At 43.8% G+C, this 25,140-nt stretch overlaps 1 protein-coding gene across 1 annotated transcript; it reads right to left on the bottom strand.

Annotated features, from left to right (window-relative positions):
• Window positions 1-100: 100 nt before the first annotated feature.
• On the bottom strand, window positions 101-23,646 carry csf1ra (colony stimulating factor 1 receptor, a). Its single transcript, XM_083785168.1, has 22 exons — window positions 23,545-23,646; window positions 23,200-23,309; window positions 19,462-19,755; window positions 18,364-18,657; window positions 17,402-17,541; window positions 17,134-17,299; window positions 15,636-15,837; window positions 14,178-14,293; window positions 13,924-14,035; window positions 9,553-9,758; window positions 8,950-9,041; window positions 8,563-8,689; window positions 8,250-8,354; window positions 7,731-7,841; window positions 7,104-7,272; window positions 6,293-6,375; window positions 6,044-6,147; window positions 5,496-5,618; window positions 4,481-4,592; window positions 2,219-2,318; window positions 1,242-1,353; window positions 101-347 (listed from the first exon to the last, which is right to left on the bottom strand). The coding sequence occupies exons 2-22, from the start codon at window positions 23,255-23,257 to the stop codon at window positions 183-185; spliced, it is 2,991 nt and encodes a 996-aa protein (XP_083641294.1). The 5' UTR covers window positions 23,258-23,309; window positions 23,545-23,646; the 3' UTR covers window positions 101-182.
• Window positions 23,647-25,140: the final 1,494 nt, after the last annotated feature.

The raw sequence follows: 25,140 nt of genomic DNA, 5'->3' as shown, positions 1-25,140 counted from the left end.
TGGGACTGCTTTTTGGGACAGCAGTCCCAAAACACAGGCTGAAGTTGAACATATGACGCTCGTGAAGTAACGAGCGTCGTCATGTGAACCGTGGCTATAGGCCGATTCCAGAATCGAGTGGTACATTAATTCACTGACTGGTCGTAGACTAGAGATGCATCATGGTGGGCCTTCTTCTTCGATCAGCAGAACTGATAGTTGTTGGAGTTCATCAGGGGCTGTTCCTCCTCTTGGTGGTCACATGACGACGGGTCACAGGAGCCGTCGCACGCGCGCTTGGGCTCGTCACATGGTCCGTCCGGCTGCACCAGCAGGACCGGTGGCTGCTGGACGTTCTCGTACAGCAGCTGCACAGAGAGAGAAAACCTCTTTGTGTTACTTAACCCATTCTGACCTGAGATCAGATTCTAGAGACAGTTTTCTGATTTGATTTTTCAAAAATAGCAGACCTACAAGCTCATAGCGCGCCACTCGGTGGCTCGCTATGAGCTTGTAGATCTGCTATTTTTCAATAGCTAAAGCATAACGCAATGCTAACACCAAAAGGGGTTCCCGCCCCAAAATGGGTTAAGTAAAAGTATCAATAGGCTACGCTACTGCAATGTAGAAATAAGTAAAAGTCCGGAATTCAAAATGTACTCGAGTACAAGAGTACCAAAAGTATTTGTATCAAAATGTACTTAAAGTACCAAAAGTAAAAGTACTCATTATGCAGAAAAAACATTGAAAATAGCAGATCTACATGCTCACAAAAAAGGTACCTCAGTACTTGAGTTTACCTCAGTACTTGGTTACTTTCCACTACTGGAGAGGAGTCATTAGCAGGGGTCATCAATATGTCCGTACACGGACAAAATAATGTGTCCGTGACAAAGACTTGACAAAGAATTTGCCACTTGTCAGTGGCAAATTTCAGATTTTCTGTTTTACACATTATAATGTTCTTATTTAATTTGACCATAGACCAAGACCCAATTACTGAATGTCAAGTTAATATGTACGACACTGATTAACCCACAACACTATGGCACATTAGGAGTCCACTGGTACTTAATTAATGTAAAGGCTTTTATATACTGCAAGTGAAAAGAGACAGCTTAACACTGTAACTGCTCTAGAGCCTGACCCATGTACTGTATCAGACATTATTTGGCTTTTTTGACGACATTGGTAATGGTATATCGGTGTGTATTTGTATTTATTAGTTTGCTTCTAGCCTGCTCAGTGATTGCTGTGCTCACCTGCTCTGGGTCAGGTTGCTCCCCCAGCAGTCTCTCGATCATGTGAGTGATTTTGCTGAACGTTGGCCGTTCCGTGGGCTCCAGGTTCCAACACATCTTCATTATCATGTACCTGAAACATCAAGAAACGTGGTTAATTTCATTTTATATTTACTCCTGGTGGCGGTGGCTCAGGGGTAGAGTGGCTGGATGGTAACCACAAGGTTCCCAGTTCGAACCCGGGCTCCCCCAGAGTTAGTGTCGAAGTGTCCTTGAGCAAGACACTGAACCCCTAATTGCTTCTGATGTGCTGGTTGGTGCCTTGCATGGTTTCTGCCGCCACCGGTGTATGAATGTGTGTGTGAATGGGTGAATGTAATGCACAATGGATAAAGGCGCTATATAAATGCACCATTTACCATTTACAAAACGCTTGGATCAAATTCCTCAAATATAATGCCCAGTTAAAAATAAACGTTCTGTAAAACTGAATTCAACAAATAAATACTGTAAGTACTAGTAGACTTGTTATGGTTATAGCAGGGCCTTCATAAACCCTCCAGTCTTGTGTGGTGGAGCCGTGAAATCTTAAAGTGAAATGGGAGTCGCTTGGAGATCATGTGGTTAACAGGCAGAACTGAGGCCTGACTCAACAGCAGAACAACAGATGATTAGGCCCTGACTCAGTCCTATTCCCCCCTTGTCTTCAAAGATCGCTTATTCACAGCGAATCAGCACACACAGATGAAAGGGGCCGTGGTAAAACAAATGATAAAGAAGACCCTCTTTATTTTCCCATTATGATGGGTTGTTTTTATTGCGGAAAGGGAGATTTGTTTTTTAAGATGCGAGGATCGGGGAACCATGAAGCACACTGAAATGATAGTCCACGATGATTTATTTGTGATGATATGCAGGCGCAAACCTGAAGAAAAAAACTGTCCGAATGAATGAAAATGATTTTTTTTTTGCTACAGTAACTAACTTATAGGACTTACATCTCAGGAGGGGCAAAATCTGGCCGTGACATTTGGTAGCCACACTTGACCATCTTGTAGAACCTGGTGTCCACGGCCATACTGGGGTACGGGCTCTTTCCTGACACACAACAATTACATTATAAATATAACAAAGTACCTAGATCAAAGGCCCCAATTACACTACACAGTCAAATCCAGCCAGATGTGATTTACCGTATTTCTCAAATCCGATCTTTTGGTCCGACTGTTCACACTGCATTTGTAAGTGACCAGATCGGATCTGTCACAGATCTGTGTTCAGACTGATTTGATTTTACACTGGCAGCCAAATGCTGCCAATGTTCCACATCCACATTGGAATCAGATTTGTTTGATTAAGTCTAAACACAGACAAGTCACAGGTAATCAGATTTGGATCGGGTTACAGCAGTCAGACTGAGACGGATCTCCTGAAATCAGATTTGAATCAGATTTGAAGCCACCTCTGAATGTAGCTCAGGTCGCATTCATTTGTAAAAATCTGATTCCATGTGACTTGTTTGTGTTTAGACTTATTTAAACAAATCGCATTGCAATCTGGATGTGGCACAGATCTGATTCAGGTCTGGATTTGGCTGCCAGTGTAAATTAAGTCTAAATGAAGAAACGGCTACAACTGTTTGCATGAGGAACACAAGATAGAAGTCATTATTATACTGTATACTGATATTGACGTTTTCTCACCTAGAGAGAAGATCTCCCAGAGAAGGATCCCGTAGGACCAGACAGTCACTCACCTAGAGAGAAGATCTCCCAGAGAAGGATCCCGTAAGACCAGACGTCACTCACCTAGAGAGAAGATCTCCCAGAGAAGGATCTCGTAGGACCAGACAGTCACTCACCTAGAGAGAAGATCTCCCAGAGAAGGATCCCGTAGGACCAGACAGTCACTCACCTAGAGAGAAGATCTCCCAGAGAAGGATCCCGTAAGACCAGACAGTCACTCACCTAGAGAGAAGATCTCCCAGAGAAGGATCTCGTAGGACCAGACAGTCACTCACCTAGAGAGAAGATCTCCCAGAGAAGGATCCCGTAAGACCAGACAGTCACTCACCTAGAGAGAAGATCTCCCAGAGAAGGATCTCGTAGGACCAGACAGTCACTCACCTAGAGAGAAGATCTCCCAGAGAAGGATCTCGTAGGACCAGACAGTCACTCACCTAGAGAGAAGATCTCCCAGAGAAGGATCTCGTAGGACCAGACAGTCACTCACCTAGAGAGAAGATCTCCCAGAGAAGGATCCCGTAGGACCAGACAGTCACTCACCTAGAGAGAAGATCTCCCAGAGAAGGATCCCGTAAGACCAGACAGTCACTCACCTAGAGAGAAGATCTCCCAGAGAAGGATCTCGTAGGACCAGACAGTCACTCACCTAGAGAGAAGATCTCCCAGAGAAGGATCCCGTAGGACCAGACAGTCACTCACCTAGAGAGAAGATCTCCCAGAGAAGGATCCCGAGATCTCCCAGAGAAGGATCTCGTAGGACCAGACAGTCACTCACCTAGAGAGAAGATCTCCCAGAGAAGGATCCCGTAGGACCAGACAGTCACTCACCTAGAGAGAAGATCTCCCAGAGAAGGATCCCGTAAGACCAGACAGTCACTCACCTAGAGAGAAGATCTCCCAGAGAAGGATCTCGTAGGACCAGACAGTCACTCACCTAGAGAGAAGATCTCCCAGAGAAGGATCCCGTAGGACCAGACAGTCACTCACCTAGAGAGAAGATCTCCCAGAGAAGGATCCCGTAGGACCAGACAGTCACTCACCTAGAGAGAAGATCTCCCAGAGAAGGATCCCGTAGGACCAGACAGTCACTCACCTAGAGAGAAGATCTCCCAGAGAAGGATCCCGTAGGACCAGACAGTCACTCACCTAGAGAGAAGATCTCCCAGAGAAGGATCCCGTAGGACCAGACAGTCACTCACCTAGAGAGAAGATCTCCCAGAGAAGGATCCCGTAGGACCAGACAGTCACTCACCTAGAGAGAAGATCTCCCAGAGAAGGATCCCGTAGGACCAGACGTCACTCACCTAGAGAGAAGATCTCCCAGAGAAGGATCCCGTAGGACCAGACAGTCACTCACCTAGAGAGAAGATCTCCCAGAGAAGGATCCCGTAAGACCAGACAGTCACTCACCTAGAGAGAAGATCTCCCAGAGAAGGATCCCGTAGGACCAGACAGTCACTCACCTAGAGAGAAGATCTCCCAGAGAAGGATCCCGTAAGACCAGACGTCACTCACCTAGAGAGAAGATCTCCCAGAGAAGGATCCCGTAAGACCAGACGTCACTCTGCACGGTGTAGACACAGTCAAAGATACTCTCTGGAGCCATCCATTTAACCGGCAGACGTGCCTACAAATACACGAGCCAATAAAATAATGTAATAGTTAATTTAATAGTTTCATATTATTCATACAATGTTCAACGCCAAAAACACAATTAAATCGTTAATCCAAAATGTTTGTGTGACAATTAATCGTCATCTTAAATGTGTAATCATCAGTGTATGCTAGCAATTAAAAGTGTTAACGTTGTATGTTGTTACTTTTCAGGGGAACCTGACTGTGTTCCAATGGATCCAATGTAGTTACGTAAGTTATTTTTAATACTTTTCATTTGTTAAATCTTCATTAAACCCACAGACAGACTTCACACTTTTCAACTTGGTATGTCATTATAGGCTAAATGTTTTATTTTCAAAATATGTATATTCAGCATTGAAAATAGCTGATCAACATGTTGTTTACACTGCATTGCATCGTGCCATGATGTTGTGAGCTTTATAGGTCAGCTATTTTGTGCTGTCTTTGCGTGGCACTGTCATAAGACGAAGTATAGAAGGTCATTCATTTATAAAAGAATAATACAAAAAATGATGAAATGTGGAGATACAGGGCTCCATTTTCGTCACCGCTAAACCCCTTATCCCTAAACTTCTTTGCCTTTTTTTAACTATTTTGCAAAACATTTTTGATTAGTTCAACTAGCCAATCTCCATTGACACGTTGTGAGTTTGTAGACTGGCCATTTTAACTATTCAAAAATGTTTTGCAAAATAGTAAAAAAAAAAGGCAAAGACTTTTAGGGATCAGGGGTTTAGCGGTGACGAAAATGGAGCCCACAAAGTCTCTGCCCAACAGCAACGATATGCTCAATGTATGCTGTATGTATGTACTGTTTGCAAAAAAAGAGAACGAATGCGTCTCTCAGAAACAAAGCTCATAATGTGTGTTGATGATGCGAGTGCTTGCTTACGTTCCCCTTCACGACGTAGTTGGAGTCGTTCATGATGTCACGTGCCAGGCCAAAGTCACAGATCTTCGCCACTCGTCGGTCTGTCAGGAGGACGTTTCTGGCTGCTACGTCTCTGTGAATGCACTGAGGATAGAAATACAACTGCTTTAAAATATGGCTGCTACATCTCTGTGAATGCACTGAGGATACAAATACAACTGCTTTAAAATATGGCTGCGACATCTTTGTGAATGCACTGAGGATAGAAATACAAATACTTTAAAATATGGCTGCGACATCTTTGTGAATGCACTGAGCAGTAGATCAGTTATTTTTAATACTTTTGCTTTCTACTTTATGGAATTATTTAGATTTTTCTTTGATTTATTTATGAAATTACTGAAAACAAATCAATGAATTTTGGTGGCTTTTTTGGGGGGAATGTTTTTTTAATTTTTTTGGAAATGATACTAATAAAAAAATAAAGGGACCCATAAAAATGTGACATTGACCCACAAATGGGTATCATAGACCCTATCTGTGGTTCAACGAAAAAACAAAACACTCACATTTCTGTTTGACAGAAAGTCTAGTCCCTGCGCCACCTGATAAGAAAACCTCAGTAGATCATCAATGTCCAGTGGCCAGTCACCAGAGTCCTCACTCACAGAGTCTAGGCATGAACAAACACAAGATTATGTCACTATTGGTTTGTTGTGCAGTATGAAACTAGCATAATAAATGGGAGGCCATTGTCTTACATTAACTAAATACAGTAGCTACATGTTAAAAACAGTACATTTCTCTAAGGATTTCACCTTGAGACGATTTGACCATCTGTTGACTGGGTCTCATCTCTAAGTAGCTTGATCCTGACGACACACTAGAGATCCCACTGTCACTGTTGGATAGAGAGAGAGCACGTGCAGACGGACAAATGGACGGACAGACAGACAGACAGACAGACAGACAGACAGACAAGACATGGAGGCAAAGACCGATTAAAATATGTTGACGCTCTTCACAAAACCCCACATCTGATGTTTGATTTCCCACAGTGTTTGATATCATGCTCACTGGAAACCAACACAGTTCCCCTCCAGTTTCCCAATTGTCGCAGCAGTCACACCATCCTAAAAAATTGCCTGGTCTGGCTGCTGATGACCTCAACACAATCAAATCAGCCCTGAAAATGGCCACACCAATTCACCACTAGTTTTGTTTTTGTTTGTCTACTTTGCCGTCTCTGTGAAGCTCGCGAGCGTTTCCTACACTGCTCCCCGTAGATCCCCCCTTTCCCCCGCCTCTCTCTTCCTACTACTAGTAGGGAGGGCATACTAGTAAGAAGTATTAGGGGGTAGAGTGGCCGGTAGAGCGGTTGGGAACCGTGAAGTTCCCAGTTCGATTCCGGGCTCCCCCAGAGTCGAAGTGTCCTTGAGCAAGACTCTGAACCACTAATTGCTCCCGATGTGCATGTTGGGTTGCCTTGCATGGTTTCCTCCGCCATCGGTGTGTGAATGTGTGAAAGTAATTAATCTATGAAAAAGCGATTTGGATAAAAGCGCTATATAAATGCACCATTTACAATTTAGTGCAACCAGCCAACCACACTGTCTAGTGTTGTTGTACCTTCTGATGAACTGCTTGTCATTACAGACGTTCTTGTAGTCCATGGACTGCTCCATGATGAGCTCAGGGATGTTCGTGATGACGAGGTTCAGGAAGCTCTCCGTCTTCTGGCGAAGGAAGTTCAGCAGGTCTCCATGACAACAGTACTCTGTGATCACGAGCACCGGCCCTGTATAAAAGAACAGTCCGCATTATTAGTCACAAAAACACATCTTATACGAGTACGTTTGTGCAACAATTTGTGTGTTTTTTTTGTCCCTTTCCTGCCCCTAAACAAATTGGGACAATAAAGTGTATCTTATCTTATCTCATTCTAAATCAGTGGTTCTCAACCAGTGGTCATCCTTAATTAAGGAGGTTTCAAGGTGGTCCCCTGCAGATAAATGATGTTGGTAACCAGTTATTTTGATCAACGTTTGCCTGTTATCTTATGGTACCAACATCAATACAGCATGAAATTGTGGACAGCATCTTATCCAACGACAACAAAATATTCTAAATATTCTTTCGAATAATGGACCATGATATGAAAAGGGTTGAAAACCACTAAATAAATGGATGTTGTATTATTTAGCTGCAAGATGAGATTTTCGTATTATCCGCCAAATAACAATGGTACATTCAAACCTCCATAAGTGCAAGCTCCCAACAGGTTGACGATGTTCTTGTGGTGACCCAGATGACTCAGGATCTTCAGTTCTGACATCAGAGCCTCCCTCTCATCTGAATGGGCACTGGCTACAGAGACAGAGAGACATCTATGGGAACTATAGCTACAGAGACAGAGAGACATCTATGGGCACTGGCTACAGAGACAGAGAGACATCTATGGGCACTAGCTGCAGAGACAGACAATTAACCCTGACTGCAGTGTTGATTTTGACAGCAAATGTTGATTTAGGTTTGTAGTCAAAAAGTATTTTGAATGAAATTCCTTTTGGTTTTAGTCATGTTTTAGTCATCTGAAATGTTTTAGTGTTAGTCTAGTTTTGGTCAACTATAAATCTCATAAGATTATAGTCGACTAAATCAACAGTTGATTTTGTCGCCTAAAATGTATTTTGGCGTGCCTTGATGGCGTCGTAATGGCTGATTTTACACTTGGTTCCATGCTGCGACATGTTGTGAGCACACACACCAGCTTACCTTTCAACATCTTCACAGCCACACGCATCACATTGTCTTCCTCTCCTAGACCGTATGCCGTGGCCTCCACAACCTTTCCGAACGCTCCCGCTCCCAGGATCTTCCCTGGAGAAATAATACACACACAAGAGTAAGACCAACATGATAAAATATTACTACTCAGTATAATTGTATAAATAAAGACCTGTCTTTTTTCTCAATGTGTCTCTCAAGACAGATTCTGCTAGGCCGAATTGGATAAGATAGTGCTCCACTCATACTAGCATTTATGACCATTTGGGAAACATGAAAATAACCAAAATATCCTACAGACCTAACTTGAGTTTATCGCGGGGGAACTCCCATTTCTCATTGTACGGCAGCTGAGTGGGGTCAATGAAGGTGTAGTTGTTCCCATCTCTGGCCTCAATGATCTTCCAGCGGATCTCATACCTTGGTTTCTGAAAAAGTTAAAAAAAAACATAGAGTTGAAAACAACATAGAAATATTCCTGTCTGATGATCACTCTGCCAAAAATGAGGATAATTGGTCAACAAGCTATGTTTGTCACACTAAACAGCCGCCAGTTTGACTGCACATCTTTATTGACAAAATGTACATACGGTATCACTGCAAAAAAGGGGCGTTTTTTGGACATAATATAGGCCTACAGGGCTTCCACCCGCCAGCAACGGGCCGGCAGATCCCAGGCTGAACCTACCTGTTTATATTTGTACAACAGGAAGACCAGCAGCATGAGCAGGATGGCCAGCACACCCGATGCTCCGGTCAGCGTAGAGGTGAACAGCTTATCTAGCCAGTGGAGAGAGATGGTTCATCAGGATCCACTGATACTGCTTTGCACTGTATGTATACAGTATGTAGTATATGTACACACTTATAGGGCTGTCACAATTATTTCCCCTACCATAAGCCCTCAATGAATTGAATTGAATTGCATTGAATTGAATGGGGCTATGGGGTGTTGTGCTAATTCTCTTATTTCCATCACTCAAAAATCATTTTTTTGCATATATCCTGTCTTTATAATGTAAATAGTATGCCAAGCGGCACACTTTACTACTTATGTCGATGGAAATAAGCTAATTAGCACAAAAGCTCAACCCCCATTGAGGGCTTATATTAGGGGAAATAGCCACTTCTGCACAAAATAACACCTGGACCTCTTTGGTGGGGACGTAACAACTACAAATAAAGGTAAGAAAGCCTTCTAGCATGGAATTCTCCTTTAAGTTGACGATTAAACTGTCACACAAATCATTGTAATGGGCTAAAATTGGTCATAGGTTGACGGTGAACTCACCGGACACCTCCATGGCCAGCGTGTCGCTGCCCACTCCCACCAGGTTGAAGGCCACACACTCCACGGTCATCCTGCGGTCCGAGGGCCCCACGGTCAGAACACTCTCCACCTCCACCGCCCCGTACTCCTCCCTCTGGACCTCCACCGTCTGTTGGGCCATGAGAGGGACCGGCATCTGCCGCAGGCCTGTGGTGTTCTCGTTGCATCTGTACCAAACCAGAGGTGCACACAGAAGAACAGTCATGCTATCTGTCTGCTGCAGGCCTGTAGTGTTCTCATTATATCTGTACCAAACCAGAGGTGCACACAGAAGAACAGTCATGCTATCTGTCTGCTGCACGCCTGCCCTGTAGTGTTCTCATTATATCTGTACCAAACCAGAGGTGCACACACAGAAGAACAGTCATGCTATCTGTCTGCTGCAGGCCTGTAGTGTTCTCATTATATCTGTACCAAACCAGAGGTGCACACACAGAAGAACAGTCATGCTATCTGTCTGCTGCAGGCCTGTAGTGTTCTCATTATATCTGTACCAAACCAGAGGTGCACACACAGAAGAACAGTCATGCTATCTGTCTGCTGCAGGCCTGTAGTGTTCTCATTATATCTGTACCAAACCAGAGGTGCACACAGAAGAACAGTCATGCTATCTGTCTGCTGCAGGCCTGTAGTGTTCTCATTATATCTGTACCAAACCAGAGGTGCACACACAGAAGAACAGTCATACTATCTGTCTGACTGTAGTGTTCTCATTACATCTGCCCAAACAGAGGTGCAGGGACATGCACACATAGACATCAAACTGGGGGCTCAACTGCCCTCCAAACCACAAAATGCAGCATTTACTATATGGTGAAAGAAATGCAAATGCCACTCCTTTCCATGCCATGCCGGAATTAAGGGGAGAATTGCTTTTTTTCCAAAGTCCCCTGAACTTGAACGCAGCATTTTGCGTCGAAAATCCATGTCGTACACCGCATCTCCACTAGCTAAAGAGTGCTGGGTTGCGCGGCTTGCGCCCAGAAAATAGCTGATCTACAAGCTCTCAACGCGTTGTGGGCTTGTAGATCTGCTATTTTCTCTATTTTTATGTGTCTCTTATGGGATTCCAACCCCTGCCCCTCTAAAGCTCTCTGCACGTCTCTGCAGAAACAACAGTCATAACATAATATAAACGATACATTGAATCCATACAGCACTTTTCAAAACCACGGTGTCATGCATGGTCTTGTTAATTGTTGTGTTTGTAACCCAGGTGCCAACATGGCAACCCTTTACTTGGCAACCTGTCAATCAGAGATCAGTGTAAAAGTGACATCGCTTCCCCCTACTTCCACTGACTGCACTCCTTATTACAGTATGTGCAGACATGTTTGGCAGCATCTGATTCCTGATCCGACATTCAATTCACTTGTTACTCAGCGGTGAGTTATGTTAGTCAGGCCCGGCTTTGTTGTCAATTAATCCATTGGTTGGCTGAATGTTTGATTTTATTTTTTACACTTTTGGTTGATTTCTTTTAAGTGATTTATTCCATGAAATATGCTTTTCTCCCCCTGCCCCCCTGATTATTTAAATCATGACTAAGGAATTTGATCAAATCAAATTATTTACTCATGGAGTGATAATTGATAGTTTGTTTGTTGTACAACATATTGTTGTACAACAAAGTGTTTCCCAGAAAGGAGACAGACTGAGCCCCATTTGTTTTGTATTTTCTTTGAATGCATAAAGCTGTTTGTTTTGTGAATGCAACGTAAAGTGAATGTTTTATATGCTTTACTGGTTAATTGTGTTATTTCTGCATATGTATGTTGTGTGTAATCTCGGCAGAATTTCAAATGATGGTGAACCTCGATACTCTTTTACGAGATCGAATAATTAAAGGTTTCAATCAATTTCAATGGTTTTCACTCGTCTGTAGCCTATGTTTATTTTTGGTTTACCAGCAGTCATTAATCATTCATTTAGCCTGCCCTATATACCAACATTCTTTATAATTATCCTTGTGTAATGGCGTACATGTTAGAATTAGTTAGTTTTAGTTTTGTGCAATTTTAAAGTTTAAGTGATTTGTCTTGTTTCTATGCAGCATTGGGGTTTTCACTTTGCACTATTGTGAAGAGTTCTGTTTTCCTTGGTTAATCTCTAGTTAACCTGTCTCGCCACTGTCGCCATGCAGTCGTTAATTTAGTAATGTTGTTCACCTGTCTGTGTCCTGTTAGGGGCGCCGCCAAAGCTAATCCTGTGCTGGTTACACGTTGTCTAGTATCTGTTTGTTAGCCCATCCTTGTTGTTTGTCGGTTTATTCACCTGTGTCCTGTTATTTAAAGTGCCCTGTAGTGTTTAGTATTTTTGCTCCCTGTGTATTCCTTGGTGAATAGGGAGCGATTCATGGCTTCTCTTCCATGCAATAACCCCGGCAACATGAGCGATGGACAGGCACCCAGCCACCCACCGTCCCACGCATTAACCTGGCCAACAACTGAAACCTGAACATGCTGTGAGTGATCGTCACGTCAGTGCAAAAATAATCCTATAGTAGCAATGCCAAGCAAGCTGATAAGAAAATGAATGCAGTGGGGGGTGGGGAAATGAATCAAATTCAATACGAACAGTTTGACAAATTGTATTTTGGCCATGCAAAAAATTAACTAGAAAAAGTGCTCCGTGGAGCACAGGTCTCCACCAGGTCAGGAACATTTGTTGTGGGCATGCATTGTTGTAACTTAAATTGTGTTTCATTTGCATAATGGTTAAAAGCTGTTAATTGCATATTCATATTTACAGGTTAAAGAGAAGTTGGTTTAAAAATAATTTCATCTACAGTCTATTGATTTCATTTGAATTGTGATTGCATTAATAACAAAGCGTTTACTAAAACTGCATGTCCCATGATGCTTTGTGCCTAGCGCCCGATGTCTGATGTCTGGGGAAAAGAGTCGGGTTTTCAGTGGAGATTGAGCAATAATAGATGCCAGTAGCTGAGAGAACTTGTATACCAAGTGATACCAAAATTAATTTTCTGCACTATTCTTGTGCTCTCCCCCTTTTCTTTTTTTAAGTCAAGTTTATTCACATACAGATGTCCCGTCCTTTTTTTAACGTAGTTAATCTACATGCATTGTTTGGTATTGAGTGATCATAGAAGTAGCAAGTTAATAGCCAGTAGATGGAATTGGTAGTGTGTAGACTAGGAGTTTTATGACGGGATCACAAAGTGTTTCACATAAATTGGCCTCCTGGTGGTTGTGGGCATGCATTGTTTGGTATTGAGTGATCATAGAAGTAAGTTAATATAGACAAGGGCTTACAGTAGATGGAATTTGTAGTGTGTTGTAGACTAGGATTTTTATGACATGATCACAAAGTGTTTCACATAGTGGGCCTCCTGGTGGTGCTCTAAAAGGTAGCGTGGCATTTGTCTGACCTCCCGTTAGTTAGTCAGACCACTAACACTATCTCTAACCTCACAGGAAGCCACGGCTGATTTGTAACCCGCAGCACAGTGGTTTTTCCTATAGGCCCTAGGGAGTGCGCATACAAAGATTTACGCATATCTGTGCAGTTGACGCGACTCGGCCTGATAGCCTATAGATTTGAAAAGTGCCATTTCTTCCTCAGCCTAGTGGGAATTATGTGTGCGGAAGTAATATCCAAAAATGTTGACCTAAATCGGCCTCCTGGAGGTGCTATAAAGTGCAGATGTGGAAAAATGAAGGGCAAAGGTTTCTTTTTTTTTTGGCCTCTAGATTACGTGTGCATATAAAGTTTTACAGTTTTTACAGGGTGTCTTCATCTGCCTAGTTCCTAGTGGGACTGTGTGTGCGTGCATGCTGTGTTCATGATTTGAGGCATTTTATTTAAAACGGAACTCCTGCAACTTTGGAAGCCAATCTTGGCCAACCAGGATGGAAAATCTAAAAAAAATGTTTAGCAAACATCCGTGTCCTGGTGCCGCTATAACGTGACAAATCTGCCATCCAGAGGGAGTGTGTCCACATAGTTTGGCTGCAATCAAGCCAACGATGGCAGATATTGGCTGTCCACAGACGGACACACGGAAAAAATAACATACCGTAGGCCTACTCTCTCCCCAATGCTTTCGGCCTGGTGGAGACAAAAAAAACTGTATGCACGTAATGTGCATTTTACGAAGTGCTTGTTAGAAACCCAAGACCAAAACTGAGAGAGAGAGTGACTCACGTGGGTCTTATTCCAAAACACTGGTACCATTTGATCCTTGGGGCAGGGTAGCCAAACGAAGTGCAAGTAAGCATGCATTTTACAAAGTGCTTTTAGAAACCCAATACCAAAACAGAGAGAGAGGGGGAGAGAGAGAGAGAGAGAGAGAGAGAGAGAGAGACTCACGTGGGTCTTATTCCAAAGCACTGGTACCATTTGATCCTTGGGGCAGGGTAGCCAAACGAAGTGCAAGTAAGCGTGGTGACATTCTCCCATCTCACCACGGCAACGGGTCTCTCTGTCGAGTAAATTAAAGTTTGAGTGAAACGGAGCAGTGCAAGACCTAAAGTAATGTTCATTTGACTGGGGAAACGTCCCAAATATAGCATGAATGGCATCAGTGTCACTGTGATTTGTGCTTTACTAGCCGTTTCACTTACGGTACATTTGGACTTGGAACGTGATGGATGCATTGGCCAAGTGACTCCTGGCATGAAAGGTGTACTGGCCCTGCTCCTGGGCCTTCATTCTTTTCAGCAGTAGAGTAGCGTGGTACCTACAGGGAGTTGAGGGAAACACCAGACCAAGAGACCATCAATATATATGTCCGTACGTACATGGACAAATATATCCGTGGCAAAGACTTGGTCTTGTCTGTGGCAAATGTTTTATTTTTTATTTTGTATGTAGCATAATGTTCTTGTTTTGATCATAAGACCCAACTACTGAATGCCAAGACTCCAGGCTTATTCTTCAGAATAAGTATGACACCTACAGGCATTTACTAATTATTCAGAATAAGTATGACACTTACAGGCATTTGCTACAACACTATGGCATAATTAGTAGTCCAACTACAAGTACTAGTGGTTCCCAAATGTTTTACCCCCCCCCCCCTTAACTCCGAGAGTGTACAAATGGAACCAAATGGACCCGTAAGGGATTTGAACACTCAGAGTTATAGACCTGTTATGGTCATTCAGGGCTGGCTCTGTATGTGATTCTGGTAATAGTATTGTCCAGTATGTCTGTGGCAAAAATATCTAATTTGGACAAAAATATCCACCAAGCTAGCATGTGGATGCTCCCTGGACCAGACTGTCTGTCTGTAGTGAGTGACTCATTCAGCAGCACAAACTCAGACTCTGTTCCTACAGTATATGCATCATCACAGATCACACCAACAATGCCAAATGAAAAGGAGAACATGCATCTTCCCTCTTGCAGTTTCATGACCTGACAAGTTCTAAATGACCTTACACTTCCATGTCAGCACGATTCAATAATATGCAATAACAGCATAATTATTTCAAATCCGGAATCTTTTTTTCTTTTTTTCTTCTCATCTTGCTGTGCACGCGTCATAGTTCATCATATTTTTCTACCAACTAGTGCTGTCGCCTCACAGCTAGAATGTTCTGGGTTCAATTCCTGCTGGGGACGCTGTGGGCACTGGGGGTGTGTTCTCTCCTCTGCGTCCTCATCAGTGCCCATACCATAGGTGGGGGTTGGCAAAAGGGCCTTTCTGTGTAGAGTTTGCATGTTCTCCCCATGCCCCCTAGGGTAGACACCCTCACACAAATGTGCAGTAATCCTGGTCGCTATACTGCCTTAGTGCCTTCCCCTGGCCACTGCCTGATGGAAGGGAAAGGAACTGGTTGGAATAGCGTGTTCCTTCCACGCGCTACGTCCAACTGGGGAAACTCTCCCCATCAGGTGAAAAGAAGTGGCTTGGACTCATGTATTGAAGGAAACATGAGGTCAGTCCGTTGCTCTCCCCAGGTTGGCAGAGGGAGTGTAGCGCCCAAGATTACACAAAGGCAATTGACATTGGGTGAAAAAAATGGATTACAAAATCGTGGGATAAAAAGGCAGGAATAAAAAGAGAATCCTCCTACCTATTGTTGTATCGGATGAGCTTTTGCTCCTGCGTGGAGGTGTTGGGCGACGTGGGGGTGTCCCAGACATGCTCCGTGATGTGGGGGTACGCCTCGATGGAGACCGTGAGCTCCAGATCCTCTCCCTCGTTCACCTCCACAGACAGACCGCTGTGGGCCAGTTTAGGAGAGAACTGGGGGAGCATCCTGATGAAGGCTGTGTCTGTTCAGAAGGATTAGGAAAGAGGTCAATGTTCAAACTACTAAACGATTATCTTTTTTTTTTACAAGCCTGACACTATTTGAATGGTTTTCCCCTTTTTTCTCAATTTTGTCATTTTGCCAATTCTCACTTCCCCTTAAGTGTAGCTGGAGGGTGTCTCCACCACCTTCCTTCAGTCATTACGGCGGGCGGAGATGAGCGAGTATACGTGTCCCCTCCGATACACGTTGGGTCACCGAGTGCATCTTTTCACCTGACAGTGACCAGTTCACCCACTCACCGGGAGGACATACTGTAATGCATGTGGAGCGATATGGTATATTCAGACCCCCCCCACCCCCACACTGAACAGGTGCAAGGAGTCATCATCATGTCCATAAATGGACAGTCTGTGGCAAAGACCTGGCCTTGTCTGAGGCACATGTTTTGATGTTCTGTTTTATATTTATGTTCTTATTTTGATCATAAGACCCAATTTACTGAATGTTAAGTCTTAAAGGTATATTCAGTGATTTCACTCCAAAAACCTTAGGTTTCGTTTTTGGCTGTGGGACCCAGCCTTTCGTCCAATCAGGATAGAGAATCAAAAACGAAACCTAAGGTTTTTTGACCCCCAGGGGTTAACTGGGGACAGGGAGGAACTCCTTATATGGCCAGCACACTCTATAGTAGGGAGGATTATCACAACAAAACAAAAAAATAAGTGATATTTGAATTAAGTGAAATCACTGAATATACCTTTAAGGTTTTCAGCGTTTTCAGGTTTTCTTTTATGACAGTGATTTACTAAGACACTATGGCACATTATGAGTCCATTAGTACTAGTTTATTTTTTGCAAGCACCCCAATAAGTTGAGTGTACAAATGGAACTGCAGGTCCATTTGGTTCCATTTGTATGCTCTCAGAGTTACAGACCTGTTATGGTCATTCAGGGCTATCTCTTTGTGTTTTTGGTTTTGAGTATTTGTTAACAGTTTGCAGAATTACAGTACATTTCAAGCACAACTCAGTACTCTGTCATTCTGCATGATGTCCGTGTCAAAAATGTAATTTTGACAAAAATGCCCACCACAAGCCCAACATGGTGATGACCCCTGAACAGGTGCCCTGACTGAAAAACCACTGCCCTAAACGGTGCCAACTGTGTTCGTTGGAACACCTGGGCAAGCCCAATAAGCCACAGTGGACTGTATCCCTGCACCAACAGACTCTTGTTTGTCATGCAGTCAATGTCTGACTTTCTATAGGTCTGTTCTGGCTTGGTGTTGACCAGCATGGGTGGTCATCATAGTTACCTACAACCAGCAGATGCGTAGTTGAGCTGTTGACCCCAGCTTCATTTGTGCCAATGCAGGTAATGTTCCCTGTATCTGCCAAGTCCACAGCAGGGATGGTCAATATGCTCTCTATGTCCAAGCGGTTGTCCCCACTGGATCGGACATCCTCCTCGATGGTCGGTTTCTGAGAGGAGATCGAGACACAAGATGTCTCTAAATAACAATGGACACACATTTGCACCCTGTGTCATCATAGGGATAGATAAGTGTTGTTTCTTGCTTTTACCATCTTGATGTCCGAGTATGTCCAGGTGACGTTGTAGTTGAAGTTGGGGTTGTGAGTGTTACAGCGGACCGTGAGCTTCTCTCCGGCGATACGGATGATCTCACTTTTCTCCAAGAACACGTAGGGCGGGTAGCGCAGCTCTATAAGACACACATTGAGGCGTAACCCCCGATAAATATATCATATCATGATTTGGTTTGAAGTGACTGGCTGCTGTTGTTGACCATATGGCATAACTATATGAAACAACACCATACTACTGTATGTTATCAGTTTTGTAGTTCATTGCAGTGGTGTAAGTAACTAAGTACATTTACTTAAGTGCAGTACAATTTTGTACGTATTATTTGTACTTCCAATACTTTCACTTCGTTCTACTCCACTATACAGAGGCAAATATTGTACTACCACTACAAGTGTGTGTGTGTGTGTGTGTGTGTGTGTGTGTGTGTGTGTGTGTGTGTGTGTGTGTGTGTGTGTGTGTGTGTGTGTGTGTGTGTGTGTGTGTGTGTGTGTGTGTGTGTGTGTGTGTGTGTGTGTGTGTGCGTGCATCCGACTTAATTATTTTGTGTGTGTGGGGGAAATTCTCCCCATTCGTTTGACGTATAGCCAATATGGTCAAAATGTGTAGAAGTGAAGAGTTGAATGGTCAGTGTTGAAGTAGGAGGAGCTGGGTGTAGAAGTGTGATAAATGATCAGCTCTGCAAGCTGATTTAACCCATTTTGGGGCGTGAACCCCTTTTGGTGTTAGCATTATGTTATGCTTTAGCTATTGAAAAATAGCAGATCTACAAGCTCGTAGCACGCCACCGAGTGGCGCGCTACGAGCTTGTAAGTCTGCTATTTTTGAAAAATCGAAGAATGACTGACATATAAACATAGCTTTGTCAGGATGTAGAAGACATTTTATAGAGTCTGATCTCAGGTCAGAATGGGTTTTTAAAACGGGCTCTCTCTCTCACTCTGGATGACGTTGATGGAGAAGGTCCTGGAGGTCCTCTCCACGCCGCCGACCCGGGCCGTGCAGACGTAGTCGGCGTTGAAGCCGGGATGGAGGCCGTGGACGAGCACGCCGCGGCGCGGGTACGCCGTGACGTTCATCCCCGGCGGCAGGGCGCTGCCGTTGTCCATGCGGAGGCCCAGGTCCGTGGCCGTGGGGTCGGTCAGCAGGCACGGCAGCAGGTAGTCCTCGCCCTCCTTCCTCACCACGCGCAGGTTGGTGCTGCTGGTGTAGAACACGCTCTTTGATGATGGATCTGATGATGACGGACAGAGAGTGGATGAAAGGGTTGTTTAGTTTGGATGTTGTTCCATTCAATACTCACTGAAAGACTAGCAACAGATTATTATTATTACAGTTACAGGTAGGGTTGTTGTCCCGATCCGATCACGTGCAGGTAATCGGGGCCGATCACTTCATTTTCAAATGATGAAACAAAACATGATCAATATCAATATTATATCCATATAATGATATTAGACTGGATGTGTGTGTGTGTGTGTGTGTGTGTGTGTGTGTGTGTGTGTGTGTGTGTGTGTGTGTGTGTGTGTGTGTGTGTGTGTGTGTGTGTGTGTGTGTGTGTGTGTGTGTGTGTGTGTGTGTGTGTGTGTGTGTGTGTGTGTGTGTGTGTGTGTGTGTGTGTGTGTGCGCGTGCGTGCGTGCGTGCGTGCGTGCGTGCGTGCGCGCGTGCGCGCGTGCGCGCGCGCGCGCGCGCGCAGTCTGCATTCTTTCCATACAATTGTCTGTAGCCCCTTATTACAACTAATGAGTTGCACTTATAGGAATGTCCCGATCACGTTTTTTGCTCCCAATCCAAGTATCTGCCGATACAGATTTTTCCCCATCCGATATTTATATTTTCACTTATGTCTGGTATGTCAAGTACCCAGTCTAATATCATGATATGGATATAATATTGAGGGATATACGTCCCAATCACAAGCTTGTAGCGCGGCACTTGGTGCCTGCTACGAGCTTGTAGATCTGCTATTTTGTGAACATTCGTGAAAATTTGGTGCAAATATGGCGTTCCAAACACCGACCTACTGTACACACTTACCTCTAACGTACACGTGCACCGAGGACGTGGGTTCCCCGGCGTCCTGCGGCCTGGCGCGGGTGTACACACACCTGTACGTCCCCGTGAACTCTGCCTTTGGCCGTTCCACCTTGAAGACACTGGCGTTCCCGTTCGACCGCACGTACTTATTGTGTTTGACGAGCCGGGGCATCCAGTTCACCGGTCCGTCGCCTCCTTCACACCGCAGTAACATCGGTTTGCCGGGCGGTACCACCACCTCGGAACCCACCAACACCGCCGAGTTGAACTTGATCACCGGGCGCTTCCATTGCCCTAAAAAAAAGAGTTGCATGATTAATATTAACGACATAGGCCAGAGGCCGGACCGACATGCAAAGTGTGTTTTGCACTTGATCTTTGTACGTATATGTTAGTTTGATAGTTGGTGTATTATATTTATGTGAGTCATGTAGCCTATCATGCATCCATCTTATCCGTAGTCGGGTCGCAGAGAGCTCCAGACTTCCCTCTCCAGAGCAATAGTAGTAACTTCCTCCTGGGAGATCCTAAGGCCAGTGAGTCCATGTGATTCCTTCAACTGCGCCTTGGTCTAACCCCGGGGTCTGCTCCCCCAGTGGGACGTGCCTCGAGGACCTCCCTATAGGGAGATGCCTGAGAGGCATCCTAACCAGATGCCCGAACCACCTAAGCTGGCTCCTTTTCCGGGCGAAGAAGCAGCGACTATACGCCGAGTCTCTCTCGCGTGACTCAACTTCTCACCCTATCTCTAAGGGAGATGCTAGCCAGCAGCCACCCGACGAAGAAAACATTTCGGCCACCTTATTCTTTCGGTCATGACCCACCCCAGGTGAGAGTAGGAACGAAGATTGCTACCGTTAGACAGAGAGCTTTGCCTTCTGGTTCAGTAGCTGTAGCCTGTAGCGGCAGCCTATCAGTTTGTGTAGAAAACGAAAAATAATAATATGATTGAAAGAAAGGAAGCATTATGGATAAACTGAGGGTTTAAACACTTAATGTATCATGATGATTTAGGACTTTTGGGGTCGTTTTCTTGACATGAATGAATAAGCCCATTGTCTGATAACATTCAAAGTAAATAACAGTGATGCAGACCGCGTCACTGTTGTTAACTTTGCACTTGTTTTGAGCTTGAGCCTCCGTGTGACCGTGAGCGCCTGGGCCCTGTTGGCCCTGTTGGCCTGGGCCCAACAGGCCCGCTGGGTAATCCTCCCCTGATCAACAATGATGTTGTGTCTTGTTACACTTTTCTATATTCAAGAAATGGGGGCGAACGTTGTGTTTAGGTGACTGTACTTCCAAGATGAGAGCTGATTGTCTTGTTGGTCTCTTCGAGATCCAGAGCTATCTTTCAGACATGCAATCAGTGTAAAAAAAGTACTCAAATGTTTTTCTTAAGAAAAAGTTGTATCAATACTGCAATTACAAATTAAAGTCCGGAATTCAAAATGTAATTGAGTAAAAGTACAAAAGTATTGGCATCAATGTACTTAAAGTAACAATAGTAAAAGTACTCATTATGCAGACTGTCTCATTTCAAGTTATCAAATGTATAAATCATTTGAAAATAGCAGATCTACAAGCTAACAATGCGTCGAGACAATAGTTGCCTCTGAGATGTAGCGGATTAGAAGTAACCGTACTGGAAATTGGACCTCAAGTAAAGTACAAATACCTCAAGATTGTAGTACAGTACTTTAGTGAATGCACTTAGTTACTTTCCTCCACTGCATACAGTATACAGTGGATATGATCTCATATGGTTCCAGGAAACAGCTTGAAGTCTTGGACTGAGTCCTCAATCAATCCTTGTCTCACTTCTGCTTTCTCACAGATCTTACAGTCACTGCATTACAGGAATGGGAAAAAAGACTGTATCTACAGTTTGTATTATTTCCATACACAGCTTATGGACAAATCTTCAGCTCTCAAACTGAGAGGAGATACCTATTGGTGGAATTAGTAGAAAATAGGAATTGGGAAGAAACTGTCTGTAAAATTGTAAACATTTCTCTGGCAAAACAGTCACTATAAATTCACTCCCGGAGGAGTGATACAGCTCAGCTTTTGGTGAAAGGGGGTGGAGTGGGGTGGGCCGTTGGGGGGGCACACAGACAAAGCTGGCTTTGACCTCTTCACAACAAACTGCAGGGCGAACAAACTCCCTCAGTATATTTGCGGTCTGCATTGGGTCAGGTTGGAACACTATCACTGCAGGCTTTTTTCATATCATCTTATTCCTCTCCACTCTTTGAATACTGAAACCGTTTGTTGAATGCTGAAAATGGGTCTTCTTCATTGAGCCGTGTTGTGCTTTAGTTTTAGCAGATACTATACTAGTGTTTAAGAAGCTTGGCAAATGAATCATTACGCAGCGGCTGTTCAGCATAATTATTTATCCACCACAGCATACAAGTTAACCAACTGAGAACTTCATTTCATGCGAAGTCCAACAATATTATGGTTGTGAACTTTCTGGTTAAATAACTTGAATAACTGTGGTGTGACCGGGTTGTGAGCTTGTAGATCTGCTATTTTCACAGAATGTTTGCCCATTGGCGCCAAATATGACGTGCCCAGAATAGGGACGCTCCTAGGGTTCATGTAGTTAACTTGAGCTTGAAACATCTGCAGCAAAGCAAATGCTTTGGTCATAATTACGCTGCACACACAACACAGGCCTTTATTCTCTATGTAACTACTGCCATTGACATGAAATCGCAATTTGATGCCATCTGACTGATACCCATGCAACTTGTGGTGAGGTTTAACACGCACGTTACTTTACACGAATAAGCCAACAAACAACTCATGATGCCAAATGCAACTGTCGAACGCATTAGACACAACGGACTGTTATGTTTGTCACATTTTAAAAAGTGTGGCTCATCTACATGTGCATGTAATGTATCATTTGGTAGGCTAGTGATATTATATACTGCACACACGCAGGTGCGTGCACACACACACACAAACGCACACGCACGCACGCACACGCCACACACATGCACACAATAATATACAATTAATAAATATACACTTGCATGCACACATGTATACTATATTATAGTATAGGCCTACAGTAAATAGGTAATATGTAATAATAATAGATAATGCATAATAATTTTTTTTATAATAGTTTCAATCCAGTATTTACCAAGACCTCAGAGGTTAATACTTTACAGGTTTTTTAAGAACACATTTACCAAAACCACACACTGCGTCATTCCTCGTATCATGAGGTCTCTGCGAGGACCGAAAGAAATTTCCCCCCGACTCTGTCACATGGCTGGCCTTTATACTGTATTTAATTTCAGACTATACTGAAGCTTCATTGCCTCAAGGTCAGAATATCAAGCTTAATTTCAGACTATACTGAAGCTTCATTGCCTCAAGGTCAGAATATCAAGCTTAAGTGTGCATTCATTCATGTAAATTACACCAGCGAAAGGAATAGAATGCACCCACACAGTACAAGTACAAGTACAAGAGAAGTTTAATTTGTAATGCTAATACTCTTGTACTGAGCAAATATACAGTGTGCAGGTGCATTCTATTCCTTTCATTGATGTCCACTGGCCTACGCACCTGTGCAGACGCTTGACTTCTAGGTGTGCAAAAGTTTTTTCCTACAAAATACACCAGCAGCTACAGTGAAATGGCTGTTATTATCCCATATAGTTGCATTTCAAACCCAGCCGGCATTTGTTTCACACCTGCAGTGTTAAGAAGCCTTACCTTGAGTCGCTGAGGCCATCAGGGTCCCCATCAGGAGAAGGGGCAGGTAGGACAGCATCCTGGATCAACAACCAAAGCCACAAGTATGAACGAACGCTTCAGATCTGTGGCTATACGGAGGGAGGGAGAGAGAGAGAGAGAGAGAAATGAGACTAATGCTTTAAACAAACACCCTTCATTCAATTACTTCTCCTTTTCGCCGGAGGAGGTCTAAGAAATAAGCCAATAACTTTTTTTTCTTCTTTTAATCGCTTCTGTGCCAAAAAGGTATAGTTCCATTAGAAGCCTATTCTATTAATACTCTGTTAATACAAAGTAGCATTTCATGATATAAAATGTACATACCTGCAGATATGTTCTGGTAAACAGGCCAGCCTATAGGTTTATGTTCCCAGCATCCATCTTCTTATTATCTTCTGTCTGTGTCTGTCTCTCTCTCTCTCTCTCCACACTGTCTCCTACTGTTGACTTCTCACAGTAAACAGAGTCTAGTGCAGCAAACAGAGGGTGGGGTTGGTTGGTAAGGGGGAAGCAGGAATCGCAGGATTATCGAGTGTCAATTTGCTCCAGTAGGAATCAGGCCATTCGAGGTGAGACTAATCATCAGCGATAAAGCTATAACTAAAGCCTCCATGGTGGTGGAGTTGTAGTAGTAGAGCACACAGACGTCTGGAAGAAAAGGGGGGGGATAATGAAAAGGGCCCTTAGTTTAGATTCAGGGTAGTGGGGACTGACTGAGGGATATGGAACCATGTCGGGGTGAAAGCCTCGTCATGGACGACATAAATGAAAACCTCTGTCCTGTCCGCAAAATCGCAGCAAAGCAGCAGCTTCAAAGTGATGGGACGCAAGCTTGATGGATGGCTTTCACAGATGCAATTGTCCAGGAAAAAAAAAATCCCTGATGGGCTTTTCCAGGGCTTTTAGGACAGTGAGTCAATTTACTGAGATGTTATGGCATCCATAACATGCAATTTAATAGCAATCTAAACTGTAAATATTGATATTTCATTAATGAAATGGTGTATATAGTTCCACATAAAGAGACCTTCAGTTATGAAATAACACAATGGGTCTTTCATTAAATGATAATCAAATCATGTGCATCTGAGGATCCACAAGGGAACGATGTGGCCCCAATATGGAAAAAATACTCTAATGTTTAAGTAAAAGTATCAATACTGCAATGTAGAAATACTCTGTTACAAGTACAGTAAGAGTCCAGAATAAAAAATGTACTTGGGTAGTACAAAAGTATTGGTATCAAAATGTAGTAATTAAAGTACCAAAAGTAGAAAGTATTCATTGTGCAGATCGTCCCTTCACAAGTCTTTTATTTATAAAAAAATCCTAAGAAAATGGCAGATATACAAGCTCACAATGCATCACATCGCGATACATTGGGAGCTTGTAGATCTGCTATTTTCAAATGCCCGAAATGAAGTGGTTAATGTGTTTTGTAATAATAATCCATCCATAGATCCATCTTCAACCGCTTATCCGTAGTTGGGTCGCGGGGCAACAGCTCCACCAGAGAGCTCCAGACTTCCCTCTCCAGAGCAACATTAGTAACTTCCTCCTGGGGGATCTCGAGACGTTCCAAGGCCAGTGAGTCGATGTGTTTCCTCCTTGGTCTGCCCCGGGGTCTCCTCCCAGTGGGACGTGCCTCGAGGACCTCTCTTTTCGTCACAACACAGCAACTGCAATTCTGCCGCTGCCACTCCGATTCTCCGGCTGATCTCCTTCTCCGTCCTCCCCTCACTCTTGAACGAGACCCTGCGATACTTAAACTCATTCCTACCTGGACTGCACAATCCATCGGTTTCCTGCTGAGAACCATGGCCTCAGATTCGGAGATGCTGATCTTCATCCGAGCCGCGGTATACTCGACTGCGAACCGGTCCAGTGAGAACTGAAGGTGTTGGACCGATGGTGTCATCA

This window comes from Protomyctophum parallelum (genome assembly GCF_964188405.1).
Source record: "Protomyctophum parallelum genome assembly, chromosome: 16".
In the NCBI taxonomy this organism is placed as follows: domain Eukaryota; kingdom Metazoa; phylum Chordata; class Actinopteri; order Myctophiformes; family Myctophidae; genus Protomyctophum; species Protomyctophum parallelum.
Note: the sequence above shows the minus strand (reverse complement) of the source record. Positions and strands in the feature narration are given on the sequence as shown.

Bases quoted from the DNA above. Each gene is read 5' to 3' on its own strand.
- csf1ra (XM_083785168.1), bottom strand. From the start codon at position 23,257: ATGCTGTCCTACCTGCCCCTTCTCCTGATGGGGACCCTGATGGCCTCA. The intron at 17,300-17,401 runs GTAAAAGCAAGA...ATCTCCTCTCAG, and splicing joins CATACTCGGACATCAAGATG to AAACCGACCATCGAGGAGGA. The intron at 7,273-7,730 runs GTTTGAATGTAC...TCTTTTATACAG, and splicing joins GGGAGCTTGCACTTATGGAG to GGCCGGTGCTCGTGATCACA.